Below are 26,492 nucleotides of genomic sequence, written 5' to 3'. Positions count from 1 at the left end.
TTCTTTACTAGCCGCGAAACTACAAAAAAACTGAAGGAAGTCGCATGATTTCTAATTTTTCAAAGAAAACTTTGATGAAGGCAGCGGTAGAAGTTAAAAAACAAACTGTTTATCTGGGAAGCCGCTTGGCGGTACGATTTGATACGATACATTATCTTAATACAGAAAACAGTAAAACTAAGACTTACAGTGGTCAAACAGTGTTGAATCCCCAAGAAGATCCAACACTTGTGGATGGTTTGCTGCTTGCTGCGGAAATGCCTTTTCAAAATAATGATCTTAACATAATTGTGGTAAATGGGATGATGGGGAATGAAATGAAAACCGTTTTAAAAACAACTATCCAGGGAATGACTGGTGATGCACACCATTCTTAAGCCGACATAGAGCACTTTCAAACCGATGACTTAAAAATATCAATCGATACGTTGAAATCGTAAAAAAGGCGGAATGAGGGGAGAGGGGATCCCTCAAGTAAGGCCCCTGCATTGACAGTGATGAAGAATGACCCAGGATGAAAAATTACTATGATTAAGTTGTTCTAAAACATGTTATGATTGAATTCGATGATGTGTTGCAAGTCACCCCGCAGTAGGGGTGACTTGCAACACCCATCATTTTGATATTATTTTCATATTTTTATTATTGTTGCATATCTGATTATATGTCTAATCACTAATATTAGGAGCCATTAAAAGTATCATGTACTAATAGAATGAATAAATCCTTTTAATTCAGAATTATTGAGCGAGAAACTTGAAAAGTGTTGCAAGTCACCCCGTTTGACGGTATACAAATTTAACACGGCAAAGTATAACCAATAATATTTGAAACAGTTTTGAAAATGGCCAACATATTAATTAGATATAAATAAAATAAATATCAAAACTAGCATTTTCTCATAGGTCAATCAAAGAAATGCATTTTCTATGTAGATAATAAAAAGTCTAACATTGTCGGAACAGCCTCTCTTCTACGTCTTCTTCTTCTTCATTGGCATTACATCCCTCACCGACATTGCCGCCTCGCAGCTCAGTGTTCATTAAGCTCTTCCACAGTTATTATCTGTGAGGTTTCTAAGCCAACTTAATATTTTTGCATTTGTATATCATGAGGCTTACACGATGATACTTTTATGCCCAGGTAGGTCGAGAAAATTTCCAACCGGACCAGGAATCGAACCCAGCCACCCTAAGCATGGTGGCGCCTTTTACCGCTTGGCTAAGGAGGGCTCCACAACAGCCTCTTACTCTGTGGGAACCATGAACTTAACGACCTGGTAAATTGTTTTATTTCTTTAATTTGAATCATACGAGTTGTATTCCTTAGTGTAGATGATATCCGAAAAGTAGGCAATTAGTCCCAATTGCACCGAGGTTGTAAATTTCTAGGAACATTGCTAATACGCAAAATTAATTTAAATCTACCTCCTAATGCAGCGCACTTCTCCGTTTGTATACGCCCTTTTGCGGCATATGCAGGGTGTTATTGTTTTCGTCATTATCCTTCAGTGTAACATCGGAAGTTATTGAACTAGATATTCTACTCTATTAAACCAAAACTTCTAAATGAAGACAGAAATTAATTTTGAATTAATTTGTTCAGACAATTTGTCGTTATCTTCCACCTGTCGCACATGTCTTGCCACTAACTCTGAACAACGGTTGACTGCAATATTCGATCAAGAAGAAATTCATAAAGATTCTCGCATAGATTTTATTGTACTATTGCAGTTTTTGAACGGAAAGGTTAGTAGGTGCTCATTGCTCAAGTCGAATTCGACTAATCTTTTTCAAAAATGTTAATGTCTTATAATTCTTTCAGATTGCGAAAAATGATGGTTTTCCGACCAACCTGTGTAGCATTTGCATAGACCGCTTAGTGGCTATCAACGCTTTTCAGAAGCAATGTATTGAGGCTCAAAACTATTTAGAGCAGAATTTCCTGAAGGTTTCCCATGCTGAAGATCATGAGAATAAACCCGATATCAATATCGTCTTGAATGAAACAAAACTGGAGGATGCAGATAATCCGTGTCAAGAAATTGAATTGGTCCAAGTTTCCGACCTTAAAAACGATGTGATCACTGAGGTACCAAACGATTGTAAAAGTGAACCTGATTCAGACGAGGACCATCCAAGCGCACCTCAAGCGGATGAAAGTACGGAGGAAGATGAATTGTTTGACCCGAAACATGACGATGGCGATAAGACGACGTGCCCTATTTGTGAGAAAACATTTACAACAGTTGCCAATCGAAACAACCACATGTATTTACATAGCGAAAAGAGATCCTTTGCCTGTGATCAGTGTGAAATGGCTTTCAAATGTAAAATCTATTTGCGTAAGCATAGGAAAAGGGTTCACACCATTGGTGATCATGTTTGCGTAGAATGTGGAATGAAGTTCACCAAAACATCCAAGTACGAATACCATTTGAAGACGCATGAACCAGAGAAAAAGTATAAATGCCGTTTCTGTGAGAAATCCTTCATTCAGCATTACCATAGAAAATGTCACGAGCAAACCCATCACTTGAAGAAGCCGGAAAAACCGACGACATGCTTGTGTAATGTTTGTGGCAAAAGTTTCAAGAATGAAACTGGGCTTAAACGACACCTCCAAATCGGTCACGAAGAGAAAAAACCAGCAAAAAAATTCGTGTGTGATATCTGTAAGAAGGAGTTCATACAGAAAGGAAGCCTGAAAACGCATATGGCAGCTCACAATAACATTCGGGCTTATCAGTGCGAACAGTGTGGTATGAAGTTCACTCAGGCTGGATCATTGATGAAACATTTAGCGCTCCACAATGCAGAAAAATCGTATCAATGCGAATTTTGTCATGAATCCTTTCTGAGAATAAGATACCTGAGACGACATCGCCTGTTAACGCACGGTAAAACGGACGTAAGCGTTCAAGTGGAACGATTGTTAGACGAACCGGAAGACAGCAACACGGTGAAACACGAAGAACAGAAACCTTCCAAAAGGCACGGACAAGATTTCCCTTACGGTTGTGATTTTTGCAACAGAACATTCAAACTTCCCTCGACGTTGGCAGCGCATGTGAAAACTCATAACGAAGATAGGAAATTTGTGTGCACTGAATGCGGCAACACATTCAAAAAGCTAGAACATTTGAAGAACCACATCAACGGAGTGCATCTGAAGCAAGCTTATAACTGTGAGGTGAGTAAGATGTTTTACATTATATAAATGTTTAAAAAGTTTCTATTCAGAGTAGCTTACCTAGGAAGAAGAGCTATTTGGATAACACCTTTATAATACTCGTCCCAACAAATATTACTCAATGTTTTTTTTTGTATTAAGGAGACTTCCAGCCCGAGGCTGGCTCGTCTCCGATTACTCAATGGTATCCCAATCGATTAACTTGATTTTTAGTAAATGGAGAATGTATGTAGATTTCTCATGATGAACAAAAATAATCAACCCATTAAAATGAAAATAATGCGGGTTAGTAATAACGGTACGGGTCGGAAATAAAAGAGGCTGCACATATTTTTTTCCTATTACAGTAATATCCCGATTTTATCATTTTATTTATTTATCATCAGACTAAGGCCGGAGTGGCCTGTGCTGCACATAAAAGACTTCTCCATTCAGCTCGGTTCATGGCTGCACTTCGCCAACCACGCAGTCTGCGGAGGGTCCGCAAGTCGTCCTCCACCTGATCGATCCACCTTGCCCGTTGTGCACCTCGCCTTCTTGTTCCCGTCGGATCGTTGTCGAGAACCATTTTCACCGGATTACTGTCCGACATTCTGGCTACGTGCCCGGCCCACCGCAGTCTTCCGATTTTCGCGGTGTGAACGATGGATGGTTCTCCCAACAGCTGATGCAACTCGTGGTTCATTCGCCTCCTCCACGTACCGTCCGCCATCTGCAACCCACCATAGATGGTACGCAACACTTTCCTTTCGAAAACTCCCAGTGCGCGTTGGTCCTCCACGAGCATCGTCCAGGTCTCGTGTCCGTAGAGAACTACCGGTCTTATAAGCGTTTTGTAGATAGTCAGTTTGGTACGGCGGCGAACTCTATTCGATAGGCGCGTCTGACGAAGTCAAAGTACGTACGATTTCCAGCCACTATGCGTCTCCGAATTTCTCTGCTGGTATCGTTATCGGCGGTCACCAGTGAGCCCAAGTACACGAATTCTTCAACCACCTCGATTTCGTCACCACCGATAGAAACTCGTGGTGGGTGGCTCACATTGACCTCTCTTGAGCCTCTTCCTATCATGTACTTCGTCTTCAACGTGTTGATGACTAGTCCAATCCGTTTAGCTTCGCTTTTCAGTCTGATGTAGGCTTCCTCCATCCTCTCAAAGTTACGTGCCATGATATCAATGTCGTCGGCGAAACCAAATAACTGGACGGACTTCGTGAAAATCGTACCACTCGTGTCAATCCCAGCCCTTCGTATTACTCCTCCAAAGCGATGTTGAATAGCAGACACGAAAGACCATCACCTTGCCGTAACCCTATACGGGTTTCGAAGGGACTCGAGAATGCCCTGAAACTCGAACTACGCACATCACCCGATCCATCGTTGCCTTGATCAACCGTATCAGTTTATCCGGAAATCCGTTTTCGTGCATTAGCTGCCATAGCTGGTCCCGATCGATTGTATCATATGCGGCTTTGAAGTCGATAAATAGATGATGTGTGGGCACGTTGTATTCGCGGCATTTCTGCAATACCTGACGTATGGCGAACACCTGGTCTGTGGTAGAGCGTTCACCCATAAAACCCGCCTGGTACTGCCCCACGAACTCTCTTGCAATTGGTGTTAGTCGACGGCATAAAATTTGGGAGAGTACCTTGTAGGCGGCGTTCAGCAATGTGATTGCGCGGTAGTTGCTACAATCCAGCTTATCGCCCTTTTTGTAGATGGGACACACGACAACTTCTCATAGAACTTTCGTGCGTTATTAGCGCGGTACAGTTCCTCCGTCTCTTCACGGTCTCGATCTTCCTGCTGGCGCTTTTTCCTCCGGAAAATCGAGTTTTGTCTGTTCCGCGCCCGTTTGTATCGTGCCTCGTTCGCCCTCGTGCGGTGTTGCAGCAATCTCGCCCATGCTGCATTCTTTTCCTCAACTAACTGCTCATATTTGCCGTCATACTAGTCGTTTCTCTGATCCGGGGGCACTGTGCCTAGTGCAGCGGCTGCGGTGCTAAAAATGGCGGAACGAAAATATCTCCAGCCATCTTCAAGAGATGCTGCGCCTAGCTGCTCTTCCGTTGGGAATGCCACTTCCAGCTGCTGCGCGTAGTCTTGGGCTAGTCTACCGTCTTGTGGCCGCCCAATGTTAAGCCGCGGCGGACGACTTCGACGCGTGTTGTACACCGTCGAGAGTTTTGAGTGCAGACATACTGCAACGAGGTAGTGGTCGGATTCAATATTCGCAATGCGGTAAGTGCGTACGTTCGTGATGTCGGAGAAGAATTTACCGTCGATTAGAACGTGGTCGATTTGGTTTTCCGTTACTTGATTAGGTGATTTCCATGTGGTCTTGTGGATGTTCTTACGGGGGAAGAAAGTGCTTCGGACTTCCATTCCGCGGGAGGCTGCAAAGTTTATGCATCGTTGGCCGTTGTCGTTCGATACGGTATGCAGACTATCCGGTCCGATGACCGGTCTATACATTTCCTCCCTTCCTACCTGTGCGTTCATGTCACCGATGACGATTTTAACGTCCCGCAGTGGGCATCCATCGTATGTCTGCTCCAGCTGTGCGTAGAACGCTTCTTTCTCGTCGTCGGGTCTCCCTTCGTGTGGGCAGTGCACGTTGATGATGCTATAGTTGAAGAAACGGCCTTTAATCCTCAGCTTGCACATCCTTGCGTTGATTGGCTGCCACCCAATCACGCGTTGGCGCATCTTTTCCAGCACTATGAAGCCGGTTTAGCTTTATCTTGGCTGTAGCTTAGCTTTAGCTCAACACTCAAAAATAAATCATATCAATCATTCAATTGCGGCAAATGGACATTGTTTGTAATGTTATAAGCTACTCTTCCAATCCCGATGTTCATTAGGGGAATGAGCAGGGGGGGCATTTGAGAACACATTCTTGAAGAATTCAGCAAATAGGTTGGCAGCACCTTCCGCATTATCTGCATTATTATCCTCGAAGTAGACATTCTGTGGAATACCGTTATTACGTCTAAGCTTCTTCACAAATGAAATGACCAGCACGGTGATGGGTCCCGTTTAGCATTAGATTCGTTGCGCTGTATGTAATCGTGAAAAACATATTGTGAAGCAGTTGCTTGTTGACCTCCGTGATTTGAGAAAACGTTTCCTAGCTTTTCGCAATCTGTTTGGAAGGTTGCGAAGCTCTGGAGTCCACCATGCTTGATTAAAATGAGTAAATTTAGAAATCAGTTATATGAAAATCAGATAGAAACTACGTTATTATTTCTTTCAGTGTATCTTATCCCGACTAGAAGGTCATATCATAATCATATCAATGTTATACTAATTTTTTATAACAAGATTTGTTTAAAACGTTGTGTAGGATGTTGTTAAAATATTTAAATTTCTATCAAAAATTACACTACTTGAAACAAAAAACTAACAAATTTTGTTACAATTTTATCATAAAAATAACATTTTTTTTTCAAGTTCGTTTATTTGGTAGGCTCAGGCGTGTATAACACTGTACGGAGCCACGTGTCTTTGTGTTTTGTACAATCGACATAATCTTATAAAAATAACATATTTTGTTAGAAATTTATAACAGAATCTCCGGCCCAGGGCTGAAAGTCTCGCTTATAAAGACAAAAAATAAATAAATAACAGAATCAGATACAAAATATATTGTTTACTGAACAGTTGGAGGTCGTAATAGGTATCCAGATTGTGAACAACAATCAGAAATATTTGTTTTTGTCTGAACAAGAATATGTTTCATGAAACTAACAACATTACAAATTAAACAGCCTTCTCAAATTATGTCAGCGTTGTCATTTCTGAGGCTGGAGACTTTGTTACATCAATTTAAATTGCCTACTTTTGGGCAATAATATAGAGAATAAAGAGCTGAGCAGAATGGAAAAACTGTCAAAACGCACGCAAACGTATCCATTCTGCTCCGCTCTTAGGAATAATGGGTAACAAATAAAATATATTTAGATCTTTTGTTAGACTTGTATACTGCCTTGAATCGTATATCTGTCCCATCTTTGCTGGGTTTCCTATTCATATGGGACAAATAAGCGATTCACGGCAGTATAATACTCGAATAAGATCGAATTGCTTAGAACGTGTATGGTACGCAAAATGTCAAAATGTTTTTTTTCGTTTAGTTAGTCTTATAATGGATTAGTAGAAAAGTGGCGGACAATTGGGTTGTTTAGGGGTATATATGTTTTTACATATTCTGAATCTGCATTAAAAACTGAGCCTAACCCCAATTTTTCAGAATTTTTGGAGCCCCGGAACTATTTTTAATTTGCATTTTAAATTTATATGGGACTAAAAATTTGTTCTTATGCTGCATGGGCCAACTGTCATTCTATGAATGTTAGTGTTATTCTATCGATTGAAATGGCTTATTGTTTGCTGTATAAAAATGTTAATAAAAGGTTTACAAACAAAATAAAAATATGTCGGAGATCAGAAAAGCATGCTCTTTATGTTAAACTGCAAAAAACTCGATATTTTTCTGAGCTAAACAACCCAATTTATTGCACTCGGTTCAAATGAATTCGGCTGGGACATTGTCCAAGCTTTAGCTTAGCCTTAACTTAGATTTAGCTCAGCTTTAGCTTTAGCTTAGCTTAGCTTTAGCTTAGCTTTAGCTTAGCTTTAGCTTAGCTTTAGCTTAGCTTTAGCTTAGCTTTAGCTTAGCTTTAACTTAGCTTTAGCTTAGCTTTAGCTTAGCTTTAGCTTAGCTTTAGCTTAGCTTTAGCTTAGCTTTAGCTTAGCTTTAGCTTAGCTTTAGCTTAGCTTTAGCTTAGCTTTAGCTTAGCTTTAGCTTAGCTTTAGCTTAGTGTTGGGAGGACCACCCTACGACCCCGAAACGCACCATCTAATCAATCTGTCAGTGCGACTGACGTCTACCGAGCGAGCAAACCAGAGGAAGCGATCTGTCAGCCGACAGCAACAGTCATTCATTGAGTGCATTCACCACCACTCAACAGTAACCACGCCGCGTTTTTTAAATTGTTGTAATTAGTTTTAAATAAAGATTTTAATCTGTTTGTTGTTTAAATCATCGGCCCATTTATCACAACAAAGTGGCGACGAGTATATTCAGTGTCGGTTTCGCGAAATTCCGTCGGAAAAAGTCAGTTTTTCGGTCGACAAAAATACCGCGTGTGTGCAGTGAAAAGTTAAGGTTAGCAGCATAATGCCGGATCCAACTGTACAACAGGCATCAGGAGGCGCATCGCAGAATTCCTACCAGATGCTGATGCAAATCCTCCAACAGCAGCAGCAGTTGATGACGCAACTCACTCAGCAGGTTTCAGCAACCCAGCTGGCCATTCAGAAGTTGTCGAGGGACGAAATTGTTTTGGATTCGCTCTCTAGCAACATCACTGAGTTCGTTTATGATCCGGAGCAGGGCTGTACCTTTGACTCTTGGTACGCACGGTATGCGGATTTGTTCGACAAAGATGCCGAAAAACTCGACGATGCGAAAGTCCGATTGCTGATGAGGAAATTGAATCCAGCAGCGCATGAACGGTTCACAAGTTTTATTTTGCCTAGACTATCAAAAGAGTTAACATTCAGTGAAACAGTCGCGAAATTGAAAACGATTTTTGGATCTCCAGTTTCTGTGTTTCACCGTCGTTATTTGTGTCTGCAAACGACAAAAGAAGATTCGGATGATTTTGTGTCGTATTCGTGCAAAATGAACAAAGCGTGTGTGGACTTCAAGTTGCGAGAATTGTCCGAAGAGCAATTTAAATGTCTCATTTTTGTGTGTGGTCTGAAATCGTCGCGAGATTCGGACATTCGTATGAGGTTGATTGCCAAATTGAATGAGACAGAAGACATTTCTCTGGAAAAAGTGGTGGAAGATTGTAAAAGTTTACTGAGCCTGAAACAAGACAACAGTCTTGTAGAAAAACAGCAATCATTCAGTGCTGTTAATGCAGTTCATCAGGATCGACCTTCCAAGCCTAAACACAAACAAGGTGCCGGGGGGAAAGTGAACTACAATTGTGACGTCCTCGGACGTACGCACCTACCATCGCAATCCAATGCTCTAATCGATATCGTTACATTTGACATGCAGATCGATAGATATGACACACGACGTCTGTATCAGAGATGACAGAAGAGGCAGAAGGAAAATGCTGATTCATGAAACGTGAACTCATGTGTAGACAAATGATTTAAAAGTAAATAATTTGTAAAGGCTGAAAAGTTAAACTGTTGAATTTACTATTTACTATTTACTATTACATTTATAGTGCTTAAATATCAAGATCATTATATACCATACATTAGCCGATAGTTTGTGGCAATTTATTATCGTATTATTTCTAAAAGCCTAAATGGTAAGAGATCAAATTCCTAACGTGTAAATGAACTAGTGAAAACTTATCCTAAATAATTCAACCAATTATAATGTAGAAATAACGACCTAGTCTGGAACGAGGCTTGGCTAATCGAAGTTGCGGTAGTAACAATAGTTGGAGGCACTAAACGTAAGCGAATATATTACACCCACATTATAAACGCTAACTATTGTAAAATTAAAGGAAATTTTAACCAACCCTAGAATTTGAGGTGGTTTATTTTTTCGGAAGACGATCCCTCCAGTTGGTGTGCCCAACAAATTAAAATTTCGTTTAGTGCCTCCACTGCCTTGGAATTCACAAATGGGCTCAGCTTGTAGAGCGGACTCGCCTTTGGAATTTGTTTTCCCCTTTCTTCTTTAGCCACCAACACTGCAACCTCGTCATGGTATATGTCACGTTGCGCTTGCCGATAATGGTGTGCTTCCGCACTGCGAAGCTCTTCCCGCATGAGTGGTCCAGCAATTAAGGGAACTTTCCTACAGCTCCGTTGAATGTTCGTGCAGAAACGAAGCACGTATCCGGTCACTATCAACAGTCGTCGCCAACTCGAAAACCTGCTGACATCGATTACCGATTCGGAAACACTGATGTGGAACAATACGCTGGGTCTCATCTCTTCCTCGGTAGAGATCTTTACTGGAAGGCTGGGCCACTTCTCTGTTGCTTGCATCAGGAACTCTGGACCCTTGAACCACCTGCTCTCCGACGATAGGTCAGGTCGATCTCGCCATCTGGTCCCATCATCAGCGACATTAGATCGAGTCGGAACCCATCTCCAATCGTGGATGTCCGTAGATTCCAATATTTCGCTGATTCTTGATCCGACGAAAGCACTGTATCGCTTGTGGTCGGCACGCAGCCAACAGAGCACATTTCGAGAGTCTGTCCAAAATGTACGCTTACAAATGTTCATCGTCAGGCTTCGTGTTACATTGGCAGCCAATCGACACCCCAGAACTGCGGCTTGCAGCTCTAACCGTGGGATTGAGGTGTATTTCATCGGTGATACTCGAGTCTTAGCCGCAACCAGAGAACATTCCAGCTGGTCACCTTTCGTAAATCGCAGAAACACAACGGCTGACATAGCACTTTCGCTGGCATCAACGAAGACGTGCATATCTACTGCAGCCTCTTCTATCGACAATACAACTTGCCGGTAACACCTTGGGATCCGAAGTTTCTCCAATTCCGGGAGAAGACGAATCCACGTACGCCACCTCTCGAACAGATTTTCAGGGATAGGTTCATCCCAATCAATCCCAGTACGCCACACCTCCTGAAGCAGGATTTTCAGTAGAACCAAATAGTGATCTATCAGCCCTACAGGATCGTAGATGGTCATCAGTGTCCTAAGGATCTCCCGTTTGGTGGGACAACGACTTCCATCGAGAAGCGCTGAATCAAATCTCGTCCATCCGATCTTGTACTTGAACACATCATCCTGCGTATCCCACCACATACCGAGGATTTTCTGGCTAGCTAACTCGGAAGTTATATTCAAATCCTTCTCTGTTGACTGCTCTGCATTCATTTTCGACAGCACCAGCGATGAGTTGGAGACCCAGTTGCGGATTTCAAATCCACCCTGCATGTGGATATAACGTACCGATTGAGATAGCTTGACGATTTCTTCCTCCGTTTCGGCGCTCAAAACCATGTCGTCCACATAGTGTCGTTTCTTGATCACCGCTACTGCTTCCGGATATTCGTCTACGTATCTGTCTGCGTTGCTGTTCTTCACGAACTGGGCTATAGCAGGAGAACAGCTCGCCCCAAAGGTCATTACCTGCATGACATAAGTCCTAGGCTCACCATGTTCCACGATACTGCGCCACAGAAACCGCTGACAGTGCTGATCTTCCGGAACTATCCGTACCTGGTGGAACATCTCCCGAATGTCAGCACACACGCCTACTCGATGCTCACGAAACTGATACAGAATGCCAACTAACGACGTCAACTGATCGGGACCAGTAAGGAGTGCCGAATTCAGTGATGTTCCGTAAGCTGTGGCGGCGGCATCCCAAACGATACGTACCTTTCCAGGTTTATTCGGGTTGTAAACCGGGAAAATCGGTAGATACCACACTCGTTCACGCTTCTCCGACAGTTCTTCTGGTGTTAGTTCGCGAATGTAGTTTTTCGAAATGTATTCCACGATTTTCTCGTTCAAAACGTTCGCCAGTTCCGTATCCTTCGCCATGCGTTTCTCCAGGCATTTCCACCGACGGATTGCGACTGCCTTGTTATCCGGTAGCCGAATTCTATCAGAGCGCCATAAAAGGCCAGTTTCGTACCGCTCTCCATTGAAGTGTGTCCGAGATTCCAACAAAAACATTGCTCGCTCGTCATCCTTAGATAGTCGTTCGAGCTGGTTGGGCTTGACTACCAGACTGTCGATAGCAAAGTAGTCTTTGACCGTCTGGTTTAAGTGCGTCATGCTTTCTTCGCTACACGTACAAATGTGATAGGTGTGACTAGTACTCGAGGAATTTTTCGTGGCCCAGCCACCGTACACCGACCATCCGAGATTGGTTTTTACAGCAATTGGGTCGCCAATCTTGCCCTCACGACTTTTCCGCACCAGCATAACATTAGCGTGCCTCAATCCAATAAGTATCCGTGGACGAACGTTCGTGTATGATTCCACAGGAAGTCCCTGCAGGTATCGATGCTGTTTAGTGAGTTGAGTCATATCCAAAGACTGGAAGGGTAATTGCAGCTCTTCCACCGTTCTCACATCTTGCAGTAACAGCCGCTTTCCTCCTCTTCCGGCGACCACAAGCTCGACACTCTGTGAATCGGATTCGTAGCGATGAGTACCACCCGTCCATTTCAGGCAGAGCGGATGAATGGTTCCGGACAACCTCAGCTCCTCAGCTAGTTGCTGGTCGATGAGCGTAAGTTCGGATCCATCGTCCAGGAAAGCGTGACATTTTAGCTGTATTCCGTTTCCAAACAATGTCACTGGCAAGTAGCGAAGCGAGCCCGTGCCGGTTTGATGTGTATTGACGTTGCGTTCCTCGTTCTGCCTCGAAGGGCCGCTCCTATTGGCACCGCTTGGTGGCGTTTGTGCTAGTAAGTCCTTGTGAAGCAAGACGTGATGCTTGAAGGTGCATCCGTTCTTCCCACACTCTCCAGAATTGCAGCCACCTTTATGCTGCCGAAGACATTTGCGGCAGAAGTTGAATCCACGTACTGTTGCCCACCTTGCTTCGTACGACAGCTCAAGAAATCGCTTGCATTTTCCAAGATATTTGCAATCTTCTTTGCACGCGGGACATGCTTTGTTTCCTCCGCTCACTCCGGTCACCGTCGATCTTTCTTGGGTTGGGTATACAGTATGAGTCCTATCCTTGGAATGAACTTCTGCGTGAGTGTTCACATACTTCTCCTTTCGGTTTCCTTTTATCTCCTGATTCCTGCCTCCGCGGCACTGAGGCTCGAAAACAACGGTAACATCTTCCGCCAAGCTGTATATCCACTGGCTGAACGTGGACAACTTTACCTCTGGCAAGTTTCTCTTGTACCGCGCCCAATCCAGCTTTATTTGAGGGGGCAGTTTCTGGACAAATTCTTTTAGGAGCGTGGCATCACACATATACTCCTTTCCACCGCAAGCTTTTACAGTGGCACAGAGATTCTGGACCTCCAGAGCATAATCGACCAGCTTGTCCATCGCATCTGGCTTGATAGTCGGCATCGATATAATCTTCTCCTTCAGGTATTCAATTATCGTTTCCGGTCTACCGAAGCGTAGTTTCAGTGCACTGATTGCTCTGCCTACCGTTTCAGGCCGCATCAAGAAACTACGAACAGCGTTAAATGCATCTCCCTTCAAACAGTTCCTCAAACGGATCATGTTCTCCGCTTCCGTGTACCCACACATAGCCGTTGTATCTTCATACGTGGACAAGAACATTGGCCATTCCTCCGGATTACCGCTGAACTTGGGCAGCTCACGAGGTACAACCTGTCGTGCTGCAATCTCATCCTTCGAGAGTCTTTTGCTGCTTCTCAGGGAGTGTTGCCGGCCTGTAACTGGTCGACTACTACCACATATTTCAACTTTCTTGGCTGTTTCACTCTTCGCTCTTTGGTGTCTTCGCCCTGCTCGTTCGTCATAGGGTTGTGCTTCTTCTTCACTGCCATCACAATTGGTTCCACCGAAGGATGAAAGTTCTTCTTCACCCTTTGTCCCGGTACCAGACATTTCTTCTTCGCTTGAGTCTTCTATGCTGGTTTCCTTGTATGACGAACGCTTATCTTTCACTTTGGTTTCGCTGCGATGGTTCAACCACTGTTCCACCTTGTGATGACCATTATGCTGATCAATGACTGATTCACCACTGCCTTCCAAATCGGCCATCTCCTTTAGAACAGCGAACTTCTTTTCAGCTAGTTCCCGCTTGCGCCGCATCTCTTCTTGCATCAGTGTCTCTTCAGCCTCGATCTGTTGAAGTTCCACATCCAAACGCGCCTTGACTGATTTCCGTGATGCTGCTGATATTGATGAACCAGCCTTGCTCACCCTTGCTTTCGTCGCTACCTGTGCATCATCTCCGCTTCGTCTAGTATCTGCAACTGCATCCTCGCCATTCGCCGCCGTACACAAACATCATGTAGGAATTACTTTCTTCGTACCCTTTGTAGCTGTTGCTCGAGTTGTCCTCTTCCGTAACGTCACCGCCAATTTCTGTGTGGAGGTTTTCCTTCTGGATTTCGTTGCCTTGGTTGCTTTCGCAGTAGCGCATTCCAAGCAGATCCAACTGCAGCCCTGAATATCCTCTGAAACTCCCACGCACACGAAATGGTGCCACACATCACATGTATCGCACTGCACCATTTGGTCGTCGTCCGGTTTATCGCACAACTTACAACTACCTCGAGCCACCGGTGTGGTCTCACACGCCGCGTTGGGGGGTTTAACGAATTGGGGGTCGAGCTCGCGAAAATAGCGCCTTTTGGGTCATTACTTAGGGGTTGTCTAGACGGGTCTTTAGGGGGTTCTTTATTGCCTGACTTTGAATTGGAAGGAGATGTTTGCCGCTTACCTGAGGTACATTTGGCTCTGCTGTTAGCATCCATACCTGGTTCCGACATAGCCTGCCGCGGTGTGCGACTACGATACGACTACTATACGAATACGATACTACGGTACGACTCAGGAGTATTGCGGATGAAGGGTAGAATCGGCGTGTGTGCGTATCTCCACAGCGACGCGAAGAATCCTGTTATCCTACCACCTAAGTATCCAGTAACATCGCTACTCTTGGCACACTATCACGAAAAGTACCTCCACCGACATCGCAGTTAACGAGGTTCGCCAAAAGTATAGCATTTTTCGCTTGAGACAAACACTTGCCACGATCCGTAGAAACTGCCAGTGGTGCAAAAATCGCGACGCTGTCCCTCAACCGCCGGAGATGGCCGATCTTCCAGTGGCCAGACTATCCGCACACACGAGGCCGTTCGCACATGTGGGGTCGATTATTTTGGTCCAATAGAAGTAATTGTGGGTCGAAGGGTCGAGAAAGGGTGGGGAGTTCTACTGACATGTTTGACAATAAGAGCCGTCCTCATCGAGGTAGCTCATTCCTTAACGACAAGTTCCTGCATAATGGCGTTGAGGAACTTCATCGCGCGAAGAGGTACGCCAGTTAGTTTCTATAGCGATAGGGCACAAACTTTGTAGGTGCCAACCGAACGCTACAGGAGCTCTACCAAAAGTTGATCGGAATCAGCTGATGCGGGAGTTCATTACGTCGTCTACATCGTGGCAGTTCAACCCACCTGCGTCGCCCCACATGGGAGGAAGTTGGGAGCGACTCGTACAGTCGGTCAAACGGAACCTGGCCGAAGTCTTGCACGCACGGCGCCCAACTGACGAGGAACTGAGGAATGCCCTAACGGAAGTAGAAGGTATACTTAACACGCGCCCTCTTACTCACGTGCCAATCGATGACGAAGCAGCACCAGCCCTAACGCCCAACCACTTTCTTTTGGGCTCCTCGGATGGTTCAAAACCGTTGACGTTCGTGGACGCGGACACTGCGGCATTGCGACGAGGACATCCGACATCCCAATGGCTGGCGAATCTCTTCTGGAAGCGCTGGATTCGGGACTACCTACCCGACATAACACGACGTACGAAGTGGCACAAGAAGGCGAAACCTCTTGAGGAGGGTGACATCGTAGTCATCGTGGATCATGAGCATCCCAGAAACTGTTGGCCCAAGGGACGGGTAATCGGAGTGGTAACTAGTGGAGGGCAAACTCGCAAGGCAACCGTTCAAACTGTTCATGGAGTTTACGAGCGACCGACTGTTAAGTTAGCGGTGTTGGATGTTCGGCGCGATGTTGTGTAAGCGAACTTGAAGATCTGTTTCGCATACCAGGGGGGAGTGTGACGTCCTCGGACGTACGCACCTACCATCGCAATCCAATGCTCTTATCGATATCGTTACATTTGACATGCAGATCGATAGATATGACACACGACGTCTGTATCAGAGATGACAGAAGAGGCAGAAGGAAAAATGCTGATTCATGAAACGTGAACTCATGTGTAGACAAATGATTTAAAAGTAAATAATTTGTAAAGGCTGAAAAGTTAAACTGTTGAATTTACTATTTACTATTTACTATTACATTTATAGTGCTTAAATATCAAGATCATCATATACCATACATTAGCCGATAGTTTGTGGCAATTTATTATCGTATTATTTCTAAAAGCCTAAATGGTAAGAGATCAAATTCCTAACGTGTAAATGAACTAGTGAAAACTTATCCTAAATAATTCAACCAATTATAATGTAGAAATAACGACCTAGTCTGGAACGAGGCTTGGCTAATCGAAGTTGCGGTAGTAACAATAGTTGGAGGCACTAAACGTAAGCGAATATATTACACCCACATTATAAACGCTAACTATTGTAAAATTAAAGGAAATTTTAACCAACCCTAGAATTTGAGGTGGTTTATTTTTTCGGAAGACGATCCCTCCAGTTGGTGTGCCCAACAACAATCAACCGAAAACCCCATGTTGGACATGTGGGGGAATGCATTTTTCTGCCGATTGCTCATTCCGTGAACATCAGTGTCGCGAATGCAAGAAAAAAGGACATAAAGAAGGATATTGTGCCTGTTTTTCATCTGGAAATACCAGCGGCAGTAAAACCAAGAAGAAAAAGTACAGTTCTAAGCACAGCAAGGATGTGAATATTGTGTCAGTGAAGAACATCAGTCAGCGGAGGAAGTACGTGGAAATCTATATCAACGATGTTCCGGTTCGGTTGCAGTTTGATTCAGCGTCGGACATAACAATCATCTCCGACAAATTGTGGCGAAAAATCGGACAACCTCATTTCCACCGTCATGCAACGCCAAATCTGCTTCAGGGGAATCACTTGATCTCGCCCGGGAATTTTTGTGCAATGTAAACATCAGTGACAAAACGAAGAGATGTTTGTGTCGTGTTGCTTCACCCAATCTGGAGTTAAACATTCTTGGCTCTGACTGGATTGAGCTTTTCGGATTATGGGACGTGCCTATCAGTTCGTTTTGTAATAAGGTCAGTGGTGAACAAACATGTACCGAAAAGTCTCTGCAAGTTCAGTTCCCAAAAGTGTTTTCAAACGAAATGGGACTTTGCACAAAAACAAAAGTGCGATTGACGCTGAAAGGAGAACCAAAACCAGTTTACCGACCAAAACGTCCAGTTTCATACAGTGTACAAGGTGCGGTAGAAGATGAACTTCATCGATTGCAGAATTTGGGAATCCTCAAACCAATCAATCATTCAGATTGGGCAGCTCCGATCGTCGTAGTGCGGAAACCGAACGGTAAGGTTCGCATTTGTGCTGATTTTTAGACGGGTCTCAACGATGTTTTGGAGTCGAATCAGTGTCCGCTTCCTTTGCCAGAAGACATTTTCACCAAGATGGCCGGATGCAAGTTTTTCAGTCACATCAACCTGTCGGACGCGTATCTACAAGTGGAAGTGGATCCCCGAGATCAGCATCTGCTAACAGTCAACACCCACAAGGAACTTTTCCGCTATACTCGCCTCACACCTGGTATCAAATCAGCTCCGGGTGCATTCCAGCAGATCATGGACGCAGTGTTGAGTGGTATCGAAAAGGTCTCTGGTTATTTGGATGACGTGTTAGTGGGTGGTCGCACCAAAGAAGAATACGACTACAATCTGAAACAAGTGCTTCAACGGTTAGAACAGTACGGATTTACAGTGCGAATCGAGAAGTGCCATTTCAACATGGAACAAGTGGAATACTTAAGGCAAATTCTGGATGGTGATGGAATCAGACCCGATCCGAATAAGACAGCAGCTATCGCCACCATGCCACCGCCTCAAGATGTTTCGTCACTCCGTTCATACCTAGGAGCTGTAAACTATTACGCAAAATACGTCCCGGAAATGCGTAAGTTACGGTTCCCGATGGATCAGCTGTTGAAATCAGGAGCAAAGTGGGTATGGTCAGAAGCATGTCAGCGATCATTCAATCGATTCCGTGAAATCCTGCAGTCACCGTTAACACTTTCGCACTACAATCCAAACTTGGAAATCATAGTGTCGGCGGATGCGTCAAATTACGGAAACGGTGCACGCATTGCCCACAAGCTACCAGATGGATCAGTGAAACCGACATCCTATGCGTCGAGAAGTCTAACACCAGCCGAGTCCATCTACAGCCAAATCGAGAAGGAGGGACTCGCGCTGATTTTCGCTGTAACCCGGTTCCACCGTATGATTTTTGGACGACAGTTTAGACTGGAAACGGATCACAAGCCTTTACTAGCTATTTTTGGTTCCAAGAAAGGCATTCCAGTATATACAGCCAACAGACTTCAGCGATGGGCATTAACGCTGCTACTGTACGACTTCAACATCAAATACGTGAGTACGGAAAGTTTTGGTTATGTTGATATCCTTTCTCGCCTGATCAACACTCACGTCCGTCCGAATGAAGAATATGTCATCGCATCGATTGAACTGGAAGACACCATGGAAGACATCGTCAAGCAATCAGTGGAAGCTCTGCCAGTCACGTTCAAGATGATTCAAGCAGGAACACAGTCGGATGCAGTATTGAAGCAGGTTAAGCAGTTCGTTCAAACAGAATGGCCGTCAAATCAGTCCAAAATCAGCGATCCACAGCTTCAACAGTTTTACCAGCGTCGGGGCAGTTTAGCCATTGTCTCCGATTGCCTCACCTATGGGGAACGACTGGTTATTCCATCAAAATTTCTAGATCGAGTTCTACGAGTACTACACAAAGGACATCCTGGAGTAGAAAGAAAGCGGTCCATAGCACGTAACTACGTCTATTGGCCTGGAATCGACGAGCAGATCAATTATCGTGTTCGTACGTGCGTAGAATGTTCGAGAGCAGCCAAGACCAACAGTAAAACCAATATGGAATCTTGGCCTACACCAGAAAAACCTTGGCAGCGGATTCATGCAGACTATGCTGGACCAGTCGACGGTAATTACTATTTGATTGTTGTCGACGCATTCAGTAACTGCCGTAATCTGACAAAGTGACGTATACGCCATTTTTCAAAAATGGTGTTAACGAGTAGTATTCATCGTACTCTTTAACAGAAAAATGGAAAACATGTATGTTGTAAAATGGCGCATACGTCACTTTTTCAGATTACGGCAGGTAAGTGGCCAGAAGTTATCTCTACCAAACGTATTACAACGTCCACTACAGTGGCCATGTTCCGTGAGATCTTTTCCAGAAATGGAATGCCGGAAACATTGGTTACAGACAACGGTACACAGTTCACCAGTGAAGATTTTGAAGTCTTTTGCAGTAACAGTGGCATCCTACATTTGAAAACGCCGCCGTATCATCCACAGTCAAACGGACTCGCCGAGAGATTTGTCGACACATTCAAGCGAGGACTTCGTAAAATCACATAGGGGGGAGAAACACTCCGCGATGCTATTGACACTTTTCTTCTGTGCTACCGCTCAACTCCTTGTCGTAGTGCACCTGAAGGGAAGTCACCAGCAGAACTGTTACTGAGAAGAAAACTAAGGACATCACTAGATCTACTGAAACCACCAACTTCGTTCTACAAGCAAGCCGAATCAAAGCAAGAAAGTCAGTTGAACCGTAAGCATGGCACGAAAGCAAGAAACTACGATGAGGAAGAGCTGGTTTAGACGAAAGTACATGGAAACAATACCTGGTCATGGGAACCCGGTCAAGTACTGTAACGGATTGGTCGAGTCATCTACAACGTGTGGCTACCGGAAAAGCGGAACCTTATTAGGTCACACTGCAATCAACTGAAGAAACGGTATGAATCAGAACAACTAGCATCAACAGCGCAGAACAAGTGTACTCAAATCCCGCTCAGTATACTTTTGGATTCATGCGGTCTCAGTCAATCTACAGCTACTATACCAGTAGTACCAGAACCATCCGAACCGTTGCAGTCAGCTTCAGCAAGTAGCAATATCCTCAATGAACTACAGTCAAGGGAGGTTCATCGCCGAGCACCAGTCAAGCCACCAAGAGCTACTATTCAGCAGGAACCGAGCCAGCTTCGCCAGTCTTCGAGAACCAGAAGACAACCCGTGAGGTATGAGCCGTATCATCTCTTTTAAGAGGGGGAGGTGTTGGGAGGACCACCCTACGACCCTGAAACGCACCATCTATTTAACGGTGGGCTCATCGTCTGACACAATCTGTCAGAGCGACTGACGTCTACCGAGCGAGCGAACCAGAGGAAGCAATCTGTCAGCCGACAGCAACAGTCATTCATTGAGTGCATTCACCACCACTCAACAGTAACCACGCCGCGTTTTTTAAATTGTTGTAATTAGTTTTAAATAAAGATTTTAATCTGTTTGTTGTGTAAATCATTGGCCCATTTATCACAACACTTAGCTTTAGCTTAGCTTTAGCTTAGCTTTAGCTTAGCTTTAGCTTAGCTTTAGCTTAGCTTTAGCTTAGCTTTAGCTTAGCTTTAGCTTAGCTTTAGCTTAGCTTTAGCTTAACTTTAGCTTAGCTTTAGCTTAGCTTTAGCTTTAGCTTTAGCTTTAGCTTTAGCTTTAGCTTAGCTTTAGCTTAGCTTAGGTTTTTAATTCATTCCACAAATATGAATCATTTTATGCCTTGGAAAGGCCAAATGCGTGAACGGTACCCGTTATTTCTTGTCGAAATTGTTTACATTAGAAATACTACAATAAGAGATCGGCGAAGACGCCATCTTGTTTCCAATCGAACCGTCAAAACGCTTAGCTTTAGCTTAGCTTTAGCTTAGCTTTAGCTTAGCTTTAGCTTAGCTTTAGCTTAGCTTTAGCTTAGCTTTAGCTTAGCTTTAGCTTAGCTTTAGCTTAGCTTTAGCTTAACTTTAGCTTAGCTTTAGCTTTAGCTTTAGCTTTAGCTTTAGCTTTAGCTTTAGCTTTAGCTTTAGCTTTAGCTTAGCTTAGGTTTTTAATTCATTCCACAAATATGAATCATTTTATGCCTTGGAAAGGCCAAATGCGTGAACGGTACCCGTTATTTCTTGTCGAAATTGTTTTCATTAGAAATACTACAATAAGAGATCGGCGAAGACGCCATCTTGTTTCCAATCGAACCGTCAAAAGCGGTTCCATTTCGACTTGTTTACTTTTTGCATCCATAAGAAGCAAGCAAAAAGTTCAAGTGATGCCAGTATTATTTTCACGATTTCATGCATTTTCATACGTTGCCATTTCGACAGTTTTTCACTCCGCCGGTCTCTGGTTATAGGGTGGCTAGTTTACATTATATTTCCCAGGTACTCAGAAATCGTTCGTAATAAACTCCAGGCGGTGAAAGTTTTTTTTATGAAAATCAATGTTGTTTGTGGTATTATTTACGAAAATAAAAAGAATGACCCATTTTTTTGGGGTGACAAAATTAGGTCGAAAACGTGATAAAATCGGGTCAAAAACGTGATAAATTCGGGGTTAGACAACATCGGGTAAACACTGTATATAGAGTTGCGCAAAGAGTGAAGCCAAATCTACCTATTAAACTGTCAAACCGCCTATCTAATGATTATTATAATAGCGAATTAAAACGCTAGAATTGAAATGTATTAGATATGCTCTAGAAACAGCTTGCAAACATTTTAATACACCCCCTTATAAAGTAGAAACAAGAAACTGACGTGTTTACACTCTGTGGGTGACTTGAACACTCCCGTGAAGTGAAGTCACTTGGGGAAGATCCATAAAGTACGTCAAGCAAAAATCGGCGATTTTCAAGCCCCCCTCCCCCCTTCGTCACGCTTTTTGTATTAAACCTTTACAATTTTTGTATGAATCGTCACGCTGCTCGGAACCCCCCTCCCTCCATACAGCGTGACGTACTTTGTGTATGGCCAAAGGGTTGAACAAAAATGAAAGTTGTCAACATAATAACAAGAGCATCATTCAGAATTAGTGTAAGAAGATCCTCTTTGCGCAACTTTATAATCAGAAACTTTAAGAGAATCGAGAATATTTCCCACATTAGTTCTACATACTCTCTATGGGAAGAGGAAACACAATTCTACAAATAACATCCCAGAAAAATCTCTTTTCGAATTTCTCCCACAAAAATTTCGAAGAAATTTAAATTTTCGTTTTCTTTTTCATATGACACTTTCGTCCGAACTCCAAAATAAGAAATTTTTAAAATAGCAATAAAAATGTGTCTTAAGAGATATCAACAATAGAGTTTTACCTATAGCATAAAAAATCAATCATCGTTTATGCTAAAAAATAAATCATGGTTTTGGTTTATAAGCCGTAATCATATGTAACGCGAGAATTATGCTTTTATGCATCTAATTTTATTTCTTCTGAGGGTAGACCCCTTCTGCGCAATCTCCCGCAAAAAAACATACATTTAATTTTCCGTGTCAAAGTTGATAAACAAAAACGAATTTTAGTAGCTTTATTTAATATTTAACACTATCTTAAGTTTTGTGTTTAATACAAATTTTGAACTGTTATTTACGAGATCTGAATACTTTATTACAAAATGAAGACCGAAATAGATTTCAAATCAATATGTGCTGATAAGCTGTCGAGTTCATTTACCTGCCGGACTTGTCTGACTAGTGACCCCAATCAGCGAATGATTTCTATTTTCGAACCTGCGGAAGCCAACGATGTTCTCGAAATACTGTCAATTCTCTGTAAACAAGTTTGTATCTTCTAAATTGAATTCAGGTGGAAATTTCTCCAAAAACATTTTTTATTTCAGATTTCAAAAGATGATGGCTTGCCGGCAAATATTTGCAATATCTGCCTGGACCGTTTGGTGGCCATCGATGCGTTCAGAAAACAGTGTGTAAAGGTTCATGATTATCTTGTTCAGCATTTTGTGAACGATACGAAAGTTGACTTTAAAGTCAGCAAAATAGAATTCGAAGATCATTCCAGTGATTCTAATCACTCGAACCTGGACCCTTCATGGGAACCCGAGTGCACGGTGAAATCAATAAAACAGGAGTCTTCTTCGGACAGTGAAGATGATTCCATAGAAGACAAATTAAAATGTCCTATTTGTAAGAAAATATTTGCAAATATTGCTTATAGGAGAGATCACATGCTTCTACATAGCGATTCATGTACATATTCATGTGATCAGTGCGACAAGGCATTTAAAAGTGGACGTTATTTGCGAAAGCATAAGAAATACGTTCATGAAGTTGTTAATCATACTTGCAACATATGTGATGCGGAGTTCACCAGCACTCCCAAGTATGAATATCACATTCAGACTCATGATCTTGTAAAAAAATACCCATGTCGTTTCTGCGAAAAATCTTTCATCCAACATACTCACAGGAAGACTCATGAAATGACCCATGTTAAAAAGAATAAAGTACGCACTCATCTATGCAGTATGTGCGGACAAGCTTTTTTTCATGAAAGTTCCCTCAAAAAGCATCTGAAACTACATGAAAAGAGCCAAAAATATGTTTGTCATATTTGCCAAAAAGAATTCCGTTTAAAAGGTAGCCTTAAAACACATCTCACAGTTCATAGCAATGAGAAGGCCTATCAGTGTGAACATTGTGGCAAAAATTTTAGGCAGGCAGCTACACTCACTAAACATCTTGAGTTACACAACGCAGAAAGGCCGCACCGTTGTGAGTTTTGTACCGAGTCTTACCTGAGAATCCGCGATCTTCGGCGACATCGTTTAGTTGCTCACAATCAGACGGATATAACCATAAGCACACAGGATGAAAATGAAGAAAATGTTGAACAGGTGTGCGTTAAACAGGAAAAACCTAAGAGACTAAAAAGGCCGAAAGATCTGCCGTACGCTTGTGACTTGTGCACGAGAGCGTTTAAGGTACCCTCGTCGTTAGCATCACATATGAAGGTTCACAATGAAGATCGCAAGTTTGTCTGCAATAAATGCGGCAATACGTTCAAGAAGATCGAACACTTGAAACTGCACATCAACGGAGTCCATTTGAAAATGAAATCCCACAGTTGTGAGGTAAGCGTAATAACCATCTTGAGTAAAACATCATAGATGCTTTCCAACTCATTTGACATACATATTTTGATGATTTGGCATGACATGTTTGTATGAGATAAAAGTACTACGTAAACGTTTAAGGATTATGAAATGGATTATAAAACATTACTAAATATTGTGCAAGTTAGAACCATTTGAGCGTTGAATGTATGCAAACAGGCGAGATACATATGTTTGAGGATGTCTTCTCTTCCCTTCTCTCGACTTGTGTATGACAATATTCAAGTGTTCCTAATACATAAGTTATATTTAATTTCTATATTTCCAGGTGTGTAACAAATCGTTCGCCCGTGTAGGCGACCGGAACGTTCATATGCGTTCACATGCTGAAGAGAAACCACATCAGTGTTCATATTGCGGAAGAGGTTTCCACCTGGCTAAGGCTCTCCGGGCGCACACGCGGCAACATACCGGCGAGAGGCCGTTTGTCTGCATAATCTGCAATGCTGGCTTCACTTGTCACAAAACGTTAACTTGTAAGTTCATTGTGGTGTTAAAATTAATATTTCCTGCTTATCATAAACGTATTGTTCCACTTTCAGCTCACACAAGAAAACAACATGCGGGAGATCAACAAGTGCTCACTAAAGTAGAGGAATTAACTCAGGCCGTACTATCAGGACCACAATCAAATGGCGGAGCAAAGTCGACAGCGAGCAAAATTAAAACTCTAAATTAAGGTAATTTATTCGACAAACAGTATTATGCATTTCATGCTGCAAACATTAAAGTCTTTGTACGTCTTTTATCCGATCAATCCCTTTGAATTCCTGACTGAGATTTGTCAACTATATAAACCAGGATGCATTTATTGGGGTTGTTCTGACTTGTCAATATCCCCAACTCAGCCATCTTGGATTTTTATATGGAATTTATGCTCGCTTGTTTACGTTTTGCACTGAAAATGTATGTTTCCCCCCCGCGCTGGTTATTCCCATCTACTGACGAAGTCAGATAACCTGTACATAAAATAATCTTCATATAAACATCAATATTTTGTCTATACCCATGCTAATTAACCCTCCGGGACTCGCATGTTCCTGCATCACTCACATAGCCTAGTCCCTGTTATGAACGACAAACGTTTAAATCTTTTTTTTATAGGGGTAACGGCTCAAACCTTGGCCCATTATGCTACGATTGAGCACATTTATCGTTATAAATCTTCATATATTGCATTTCCAACCAGAATTATTCCACCAGCCGGCTTGCTTACATTTGGTTTTGACGCCAAATAGCAAAAAACGACGATGAATGTCCGCAATATCTCATTAAAACCAGCGAAAGTCTCGAGAGAAATGGACAAAACGTCGGCATCCTTGTACCTATCAGGTGGATAATTTTTCAGCCCACTTGGGACGAGTGATTGTTGATTTCGAACATACGAGAGATAAAGATGGGTTGCTGTTTATAGTACCAGTCATTTTGCTTGCGTTGAATAAAGGCAGCATGCAAACAAACAGAGAATATCAAATCATCTTATTGAGCGTGAATTCTAATTGGCTGCATGTAAAATACTACCACACTGATTGTGAGAGTGCGTTTCAGATTCCTAAATAGCACGCTTACCATGGACATGCTAACGAAAATACTATTAAATGATCAATTATTTCCCAAATATTTACCATATTTGCAAGTGAAGAAGTTTAGAAAAATGAAAACTGTATTAAAAACTGCAATTGCAAAAAGGCTACATGCAGCGCCGTAGCGTGTGGTTGGCCAGGTTGGCCCCCGCCAAGGGCGCCAGGCCTTGGGGGGCGCCGAAATCCAGAATTGCACTATGGGAAATGATGTAAAATCTCATCAAGGTTTTCTCTACGCGGTTGGATACAACTTGAATTTTCTTCTATTTTTTTTTTGAGATTTTTTTGACGAGCTTAACTCATTGTTTTATTGAAGATGACGGTTATTATTATTATTGTCTTTATTTCAGGCCCTAGGCTGGCTCACCTCTTAGTGAGGCTGAGGGTCTCAAACGGTTAAAATCAAACAGAATAAAAATCTTGGTATATTCTCCGGTTCAAAGTGTTTCAGATTCGAGCTTTTAACAGACGATTCCCTCGGGGACTTAATCCGTAATCAACCGTTTGGCTAATCTCCGAAAGGCCGTTTTCCGTCAGGTATCAGAATGCTAATTCAGGCTAAATTTGAAAAATAAATAAATTTGACTTTATTTTATCATTTACCTGATGAAAAAGGAAGCGAAAAATATAAAGGAGCAGGAAATACAAATTAAAAGAAGAATTGAACAAGTTTCTGGCCTTCTTGCCCCAAATGAGGACTTCAATACGCCAAAGGCGAAACACAGGGTAACCTGTAAAAAACGTGTATAATTTTTGTTCGTTTGTCTACGAAATTTAAGCCGTTTTCAAATAAT

General features: G+C 42.8%; 2 protein-coding genes across 3 annotated transcripts; one reads left to right on the top strand and one right to left on the bottom strand.

The window, feature by feature from the left end:
* Positions 1-1,494: 1,494 nt before the first annotated feature.
* On the top strand, positions 1,495-25,009 carry LOC134227730 (zinc finger protein 883-like). Of its 2 annotated transcripts, none has more exons than XM_062709389.1 (4): positions 1,495-1,748; positions 1,825-3,192; positions 24,384-24,591; positions 24,658-25,009. In XM_062709389.1, the coding sequence occupies exons 1-4, from the start codon at positions 1,569-1,571 to the stop codon at positions 24,792-24,794; spliced, it is 1,893 nt and encodes a 630-aa protein (XP_062565373.1). In that variant the 5' UTR covers positions 1,495-1,568; the 3' UTR covers positions 24,795-25,009. The 2 variants fall into 2 exon arrangements, with proteins under 2 accessions (XP_062565373.1, XP_062565374.1); XM_062709390.1 differs by lacking the exons at positions 1,495-1,748; positions 1,825-3,192 and adding exons at positions 22,472-22,762; positions 22,823-24,073.
* Positions 9,757-14,314, bottom strand: LOC134227988 (uncharacterized). The gene is made up of 2 exons (XM_062709721.1): positions 14,194-14,314; positions 9,757-14,144 (listed from the first exon to the last, which is right to left on the bottom strand). Exons 1-2 carry the CDS (start codon positions 14,312-14,314, stop codon positions 9,757-9,759), a joined length of 4,509 nt encoding a protein of 1,502 aa, XP_062565705.1.
* Positions 25,010-26,492: the final 1,483 nt, after the last annotated feature.

The sequence above is a fragment of the Armigeres subalbatus genome, chromosome 3 (assembly GCF_024139115.2).
Source record: "Armigeres subalbatus isolate Guangzhou_Male chromosome 3, GZ_Asu_2, whole genome shotgun sequence".
Lineage (NCBI taxonomy): Eukaryota > Metazoa > Arthropoda > Insecta > Diptera > Culicidae > Armigeres > Armigeres subalbatus.
This window is presented reverse-complemented; position numbering and strand designations above follow the sequence as displayed.

What these genes read in the sequence shown, in the direction of transcription:
- LOC134227730 (XM_062709389.1), top strand. Translation starts at nt 1,569, where the DNA reads ATGAAGACAGAAATTAATTTTGAATTAATTTGTTCAGACAATTTGTCG. An exon ending in AGCAAGCTTATAACTGTGAG is followed by an intron (nt 3,193 to 24,383) that starts GTGAGTAAGATG and finishes CTATATTTCCAG; the next exon opens with GTGTGTAACAAATCGTTCGC. An exon ending in TTGTCACAAAACGTTAACTT is followed by an intron (nt 24,592 to 24,657) that starts GTAAGTTCATTG and finishes TTCCACTTTCAG; the next exon opens with CTCACACAAGAAAACAACAT.
- LOC134227988 (XM_062709721.1), bottom strand. Translation starts at nt 14,314, where the DNA reads ATGCGCTACTGCGAAAGCAACCAAGGCAACGAAATCCAGAAGGAAAAC. An exon ending in CTACAAAGGGTACGAAGAAA is followed by an intron (nt 14,145 to 14,193) that starts GTAATTCCTACA and finishes GCGAGGATGCAG; the next exon opens with TTGCAGATACTAGACGAAGC.